A 7,651-nucleotide genomic window follows, 5' to 3' on the forward strand; every position below is an offset into this window, starting at 1 on the left:
TTTGGTATTAGTATTAGTATTAGTGTTTGTAATTGTATTATATTTGTATTGTATTGGTACTATTTGTATTCTTTGTATTATCATTATCAGTATGATTATGAATATGAATATGATTTATAATTCTTATTATTATTAATATTATTATCATTATTTTTATTTACAACTATTATTAATATTATTAGTTATTAAATATTGATGTGTCGTATTTTAATTATTTTTAGTAGTTATTATTTCTTATTATTATTATCATTATTATAATTATGAATATTATCAGTATCGACCTCATTAATATTATTATTATTAATATTAGTTGGTATTAGTACTCTTATTACTTAGTAGTATTATTATTTGTTAGTATTTATATAAATATTATTGGCTATTCTGTTTTTTAATACTATAATTATGATTTTTATACCTATGGACTATTATTATTATTATAATAGTCATATGTTTATTATTAATGTTATTATTATTATTATTAATATTAGTATTATTATTATTAGTATAATTACCATTAGTATTATTATTTTTAGTATTATTATTATTAGTATTAGAATTATTATTATTAGTATTAGTATTATTATTATTAGTATTATTATTATTATTATTAGTATTAGTATTATTATTTTTATTAGTATTATTAGTATTAGTATTATTATTATTAGTATTAGTATTATTATTATTAGTAGTATTAGTATTATTATTATTATTATTATTATTATTATTATTATTATTATTATTATTATTATTAGTATTATTATTATTATTATTATTATTATTATTATTATTGTTTTTATTACGAGTGTTATATTTTTCATGTCTTTGTCTAATTATAATATTAATGTATTTATTTTACAATATTACTGGATTAACTATATTTCGTTATTGATAGAAAGATAGATAGATAGATAGATAGATAGATAGATAGATAGATAGATAGAAACAGATGGGTGTAAACCAATACTTGCAGCAAGCATGAATAGTGAAGATGCAATTTCACGAAAATGATATAGATATAGCTAAATAGCACATTCATCAATTTCATATGTAGGTATTTATTTACAATGTATGATTGTATATGTATGTATAAAATGTTCATGAGACACCACTTATTTCGAGGCAAACTTGAAAGGGAACAAGCAGTTTCATTGATTGATTGGACAACATAGATTCATGAGGGAATAAAGGTACATAAGAGTTGTAAGGATTATTTCATCTCGTATTTAAATAAGAGAGGAAGGAAGGAATGTTTTGTTTGATTTGTCAATGTCAACTTTTCTTATAAAAAGAGATTTTGGGCCCTAAAGAGGGCCGATTTTTTTGTTAGAGTGAGGGGTTAAGTAACAACTTAAGCTCTCTCTCCACGGATGCGGCGAGCCAGCTGGATGTCCTTGGGCATAATGGTGACTCTCTTGGCGTGGATGGCGCACAAGTTGGTGTCTTCAAAGAGGCCGACGAGGTAAGCCTCAGAGGCTTCCTGAAGGGCCATGACAGCAGAGGACTGGAAACGAAGGTCAGTCTTGAAATCTTGGGCGATTTCACGCACCAGACGCTGGAAGGGGAGCTTCCTGATGAGAAGTTCAGTGCTCTTCTGGTAGCGACGGATCTCACGGAGGGCAACGGTACCAGGCCTGTAACGATGGGGTTTCTTGACTCCTCCTGTAGCAGGAGCAGACTTGCGAGCAGCCTTGGTTGCAAGCTGCTTGCGGGGAGCCTTTCCTCCAGTGGATTTACGGGCGGTCTGCTTGGTACGAGCCATTGTTGCTTACGATTTGAGTGAACAAACGCAAATGATTTTTCCGCCCCTCGATTTCTCGCCTTTTATACCCTCCTACGTGACGTCACAGGCATCTGCACTCCCCATTGGTCAGTGGGCCGAAGTTACAAGCCGTTTTTCAAATGCTGAAGCTCGACATTAAGAAATAATACATATAAAATCGGAAACACAACAAAACACACATACAGACACACAAACTAATAATATGTACTCAGGCCCACAAACAAACAACAAAACATTTACAAAATCGACACACAACTAACATACAATCACACAACAAAAATTCATGTTAACTGAGAAATAATGAACAGTGGTGTGACGTCACAGCGATCCTCATTCCCCATTGGTCTCTCGCCAGAACTCACAAGCCGATTCTCAGAACGTGAAGCTCAACATTTAGAAATATTCAATATAAAATCAACAACACATTCAATGGCAAACTCAGACACACTTAACATTAATACAAACACACACTCACTCAATCACAACAAAACAATCACAAAATCAACAACAGAAACTAACAGAAAACTATTAACAAATCTACACCCTGAAGAAATGAGGCCCCCCTTTTGCTCTAACGCACGCACACGCCTTTATAAACCGAAAAATCCGACCGGCCAGTATCATTTGCTCTCACACTAGCATCATGACTGGACGTGGCAAGGGAGGAAAGGGACTCGGAAAGGGTGGCGCTAAGCGTCATCGTAAAGTACTTCGTGATAATATCCAGGGTATCACAAAACCTGCCATTCGTCGTCTGGGCCCGCAGAGGTGGGTGTCAAACGTATCTCTGGCCTCATCTACGAAGAACCCGTGGTGTTCTGAAGGTATTCCTCGAAAATGTCATCAGGGATGCTGTCACCTACACCGAGCATGCCAAGAGGAAGACTGTCACTGCCATGGATGTCGTCTACGCCCTCAAACGCCAAGGCCGTACCCTGTACGGTTTCGGCGGTTAGATGCCTTCTTTGCAAGGTTATCTAAGACCTACAGACAAGCAAGAATCCTGCTTGCAACAGGAGGACTGTTTGTCTCACCTAAACCCGGACCTTTTTAGGTCCACAAATCACTTCTATAAGAAAGAATCTTTTGACTGAAATACACACTATTTGCCCCTCTAAAGGAATAAGCCTATAATGTCGCTCTGTAGCCAATGAACAAGTACATTAAGCATGCCTATATCTATCTATGTATCTATCTATCTATCTATTTATCTATCTATCTATCTATCTGTCTATCTATCAATCTATTTGGAAAAGGATGTTATTATATTTTTTTTTTTTTTTCCATGTGAATCAATAAAGGTTTTTTTTTAGTCTTTTAGCCACTGTTGGATCTGGTTGGAAGGAATCGTTTGAATTGGGATTGTATATTATAATCTCAATGATTAATTTATACTAGGAATAGCAATCATAATAAACGTTGAATGTCGAGGGCGGTGAATGAGAGATGAAATACGTTTCGGTGTCAAAAAAGAAAACATTGATTATAAATACAAGTTGCAAGTTGTAATTCCACGTCAACGGCCATACCACGTTGAAAAACACCGCTTCTCGTCCGATCCAGCGAAGTTAAGCAACGTTGGGGTCTGGTCAGTACTTGGATGGGTGACCGCCTGGGAACACCAGATGCTGTTGGCATTTTGATTTCCGTAACCAGTACCCAAACAAAAAATAATAAATAATATATATACACAATATATTCATATTCATATTATTTATCTATCTATCTATCTATCTATCTATTTTGATAGAAATCGAAGTAGAAATAGATATAGAAAAAGAAAAATATAGATAGATAGATATAGATAGATAGAGATATATAGAGATATATATATATATATATATATATATATATATATATATATATATATATATATATATATATATATATATATATATATATATATATATATATATAAATATATAAATATGAATAATATAATTGAATCTATCTGTTTGTTTATATACATACATACTGACTGTGTTTGTTTATTCTTTTTTTTTTTTTTCTAATGGGCAACATATTGACATTTGCAACTAAAGAAATAATAAGTGTTCTGCCGAATGATTGGGATGGCATGTAGAAATAATATTCAATTCGTGAGGGCATAAGTCATTCATTCATTGTCAAGATTCTTTCTTATAGTAATGCTTTTGTGGTTCCAAATTGGAACCGAGGTTTTAGTGGAGGAGACCAGTTGCCACTCACACAAGCATCCAAGAAATTTGAACAATTTACTTGGAGGATGTGTACTTGGTGACAGCCTTGGTGCCCCTCAGAGACGGCGTGCTTGGCAAGTTCACCAGGCAACAGGAGACGGACAGCAGTCTGGATCTCCCGGGAGGTGATGGTGGAGCGCTTGTTGTAGTGTGCCAGGCGGGAAGCTTCGGCAGCAATACGTTCAAAGATGTCATTCACGAAGGAGTTCATGATGGACATGGCCTTGGAAGAGATACCAGTGTCGGGGTGGACCTGCTTCAGGACCTTGTAGATGTAGATGGAATAGCTTTCCTTCCTCCTGCGTTTCTTCTTCTTATCACCCTTGGCAATGCTCTTCTGAGCCTTGCCTGCCTTTTTGGCAGCCTTTCCTGAAGTCTTGGGTGGCATGTTAACGTCTATACAGTCAGCGAGAGAGTATGCCGCGCAGCTTGTTGTTGTTGTTGTTGGTGTATTAAAGCCAACATATCTTGTTGGCACGGGCCTTTGTATTGTTCGGACCCGTAGGTGATCAAACACAAAAAATAGGTAGTAAGTTAAAATTGCCCAGCCTTACTGCTGGACACGGGCTTTTGTGTAGCAGCCCGTAGTATTTATTGCCCTAAGTAGGCAATAGTGTCACAGCAGTACCAGTCTTTCATGTCTGGATTTGCAGCCGCTCAGCTCCTTGAGCGTAGCTGCAGGTGCGACCGCTCAGCCCCTTGAGCATAGTCGCTAGGTTGGCAAGGATAGGTCTTGCAACTGCTCAGCCCCCTTGAGCGTGGTTGCCAGTGTGGTCGCTCAGCACCAAGAGCACGACCTTGCGGACCAAAAAATCAGGACCATTTGGAACCGAAATGAAAGGTTTTAGTAGTAGGTAAAAGTGCTGATAGTAGTAAGTCCCAGTAAGTAGGAGAGACTGGGAGAGGAGAGAAGAATTCGAGTAGTAGGAAAAAAGTGGCAGATTTAAGCATAGATGCCTATCTCTGCACCGGGGAGGGTGAAACTAAGGGACTGAGGAGGGAATGAATTACAGAGGAGGGAGTCTTAGCAAGGGAGCAGACTTTAACTAGTAGTTGCAGTACTAGGGGGATCAAGGTGTCCACTGGCAGGGCCTCTGCCAGGGATAAGATGGCAGATATTGCTGGGGGTTGGGGAGGAGATTTCACAGCGCTGGAGGTTGGCTCTTCAACTGGGCTAACAACAGTGCTGGGTTCTTGGTCCGTGGCTGCAGTAGGGGCTCCTGGAGGAGGAGTCTCGGATTGTCGTCTGGGAGGCCTGGTTCGCTGAATCCTCTGGGGTTTCGGTGCCTGCCTTGGTGCAGCCTCAGGTTTGTTAAGTGTCTGCCTTGGTGCAGCCTCAGGTTTGGTCGGTGGGGCTGCCAGTGGGGTTGGTAGCCTCTTCAAGAATTCAGGGCACTTCTTGTTCCATGCATGGTGACGTCCCGCACAATTGGGACATTTTGCCTGGGTTTTTGTCCCATTCCGGTGTGCGTCAATGCAGTCCTGTGTGGGATGGCGGTGGCTGCAGACTCCGCATATTGTAGGGTTCCTGCACTCTTCTTTCTGGTGTCCATAGCGCTGGCAGTTGTAACAGCGTAGTGGTTCTCGCTGTGGACTTCTGATGGGAAACTTCCCCCAGAGGCCCAAATCCAGTGCTTTAGGGACTTGCCCTATAAAGGTGACTGATACTTCCTTGGTGGGAAGTTTGCGGTGGTCCAGCTTCCTCTCGGCTTTTGCAACATTGCTGCAGTCGTGACGAATGACAGTGGCATGTTGACAGGAAACCGATAGATCACTGCCTGTCTGAGTCTCTTCTCGGGGTCCAGGAGGGTCAGGGAGGTTTCCTGTTGGAGGATGTTGACGCTGGCAAGGTCTTTCGGGAGATATAATTAAATCCCCTTTCAGGTTGGCCCTGGCTGTGATCTTGATGCCAGGGTTGGCGGTGGCAATAGCAGCAACTGCTGCATATGACGGTGAACCTTCTACAGCTGCCATCTTGAATTTGACAAGCTGTTTGGGTTGGCTGACAGGTGGTTGTGGTCCCTCAGCAGCGGCCAAGTTTAGGTCCAAGCTTGGGTCATTTTCGGTGATTGCCTGAGCCTCCATTAGGAGCTGTGAGAGGCATGGAGTGCAGTTGCAATCCTCAGGGTGCAGTTCTGCTAGTTGCGGTGCAGTCAGGTCTAGATCCATGGTTGAAACGTTGGTCTCAGGTTCCGGAGTTGCGTGGTGAGTGGAGCGTCCTCTGCTTCCATCTTTTCAGGTGTCTTCTGGACAGCTGGTGCTGGAGATGGAGTGGGTGGCTCCGGGATAGGTGAGTCTTCAGAGTCCTTGGCTGGTTTGGCACGAGTGGGGGGAGCTGTGGGCCTACAGTGTTGCTCCAAATAGCATACACACATGACTGGCAGTCACAGTCCCCGTTCAAAGGGGAGAGAGTTGCTGCAACTGGGTGCAGACACTGTCTCTTTTATACCGTGCTTGCACTCGGTATTTCCTCTGGAAAATGTCTGGATAAGGAGGCTGTGGAGGGTAGGATGGTATATCCATATATCCTGGCCTGTGCTTCCTTTGCAGGAGGTGGTAGATGCTCTCAAGCACCAGGGTATAGCACTGAAAACAATCGCATGTTTTCCCTGTGAGAGAGCACCGTTGGGTCCCTTATTTTGAACCCTATGTGGTCTGCTAGCTGCTGCCTGTAGTTCTGGTACCTCAGGCAGCGATTGCACTTGCACTGCTGAGCCACCTTCTTGCAGGGATTTATCCAGGTGGGGTACAAACTCCTTCTGTAAGTGCGGAGACTGTCGTGCCCATCATCAGCCATACTGGATGGAATTGGGCTAGTCACTAAGGTCAACAACAGTTATTTATTTAGCAAAAAAGCCAAAACAAATAACTGGATTCTTTCTTATATGCGGCCTCTTCAACCAAAGTTGAGAGGTCCTAGTGACAGAGTGGATAAAAGTCCACCCATCCAGGTGTTGCCAAGTCCGGTGCTGCTGAACTTAGAAGGCTGGAGAGCTCTTGTCGGCGCGAGAGCTGGGCCGAGACTGAGCCGCGCAGCCCTTCCTCTAGCTATTTATACCGAACTGGCTGGTTTGTAAAATGTGGCTGGTCTTTTTTCATTGGCTGAGCGACGGGTGAGCCGAATTGTCATTGGTGGTTGGCTGGCGCCTTCAATCCGGTAGTAGGGGTATAAAGGGCTAAGCTGCGAGTTTTGCGCCAGTTTGCTCGTCACAGCAGCACGATCTACAACTAACTCTCATCATGTCTGGACGCGGAAAGGGAGGCAAAGTAAAGGGAAAGTCAAAGTCCCGTAGCAGCAGGGCTGGACTTCAGTTCCCTGTGGGGACGTATCCACCGTCTTTTGCGCAAGGGCAACTATGCTGAACGTGTAGGTGCTGGAGCTCCAGTCTACTTGGCTGCAGTCATGGAGTACTTGGCTGCCGAAGTCTTGGAGTTGGCTGGTAATGCTGCCCGTGACAACAAGAAGACCAGGATCATTCCCCGTCACTTGCAATTGGCCATCCGCAACGACGAAGAGCTCAACAAGTTGCTCTCTGGCGTGACCATTGCCCAGGGTGGTGTCTTGCCCAACATCCAGGCAGTTCTCTTGCCCAAGAAGACCGAAAAGAAGTAAATCTTTGCTGCTGTTGCTTGCAAGGGTCTACTTTGGACC

The 7,651-nt window shown here is 41.9% G+C and overlaps 3 protein-coding genes and 2 pseudogenes across 3 annotated transcripts; 3 read left to right on the forward strand and 2 right to left on the reverse strand.

The window, feature by feature from the left end:
• Positions 1 to 1,300: 1,300 nt before the first annotated feature.
• Positions 1,301 to 1,794, reverse strand: LOC137635670 (histone H3). Its single transcript, XM_068368126.1, has one exon. It carries the CDS (start codon positions 1,757 to 1,759, stop codon positions 1,349 to 1,351), a length of 411 nt encoding a protein of 136 aa, XP_068224227.1. The 5' UTR covers positions 1,760 to 1,794; the 3' UTR covers positions 1,301 to 1,348.
• Positions 1,795 to 2,421: 627 nt separating this feature from the next.
• Positions 2,422 to 2,833, forward strand: LOC137635673 (histone H4-like; annotated as a pseudogene).
• A 462-nt stretch (positions 2,834 to 3,295) lies between these two features.
• On the forward strand, positions 3,296 to 3,417 carry LOC137635679 (5S ribosomal RNA; annotated as a pseudogene).
• Positions 3,418 to 4,014: 597 nt separating this feature from the next.
• Positions 4,015 to 4,411, reverse strand: LOC137635671 (histone H2B-like). The gene is given in 2 exon segments (XM_068368127.1): positions 4,015 to 4,053; positions 4,055 to 4,411. Coding segments are annotated over 2 exon segments (372 nt in total). The 5' UTR covers positions 4,388 to 4,411.
• Positions 4,412 to 7,239: 2,828 nt separating this feature from the next.
• On the forward strand, positions 7,240 to 7,645 carry LOC137635672 (histone H2A-like). Its single transcript, XM_068368128.1, is given in 2 exon segments — positions 7,240 to 7,320; positions 7,322 to 7,645. Coding segments are annotated over 2 exon segments (372 nt in total). The 3' UTR covers positions 7,613 to 7,645.
• The last annotated feature ends 6 nt before the right edge of the window (positions 7,646 to 7,651 follow it).

This window comes from Palaemon carinicauda, unplaced genomic scaffold (genome assembly GCF_036898095.1).
Source record: "Palaemon carinicauda isolate YSFRI2023 unplaced genomic scaffold, ASM3689809v2 scaffold1597, whole genome shotgun sequence".
NCBI lineage: Eukaryota > Metazoa > Arthropoda > Malacostraca > Decapoda > Palaemonidae > Palaemon > Palaemon carinicauda.

Excerpts from the sequence above, each read along its gene's own strand:
- LOC137635670 (XM_068368126.1), bottom strand. The coding sequence starts at position 1,759 with ATGGCTCGTACCAAGCAGACCGCCCGTAAATCCACTGGAGGAAAGGCT.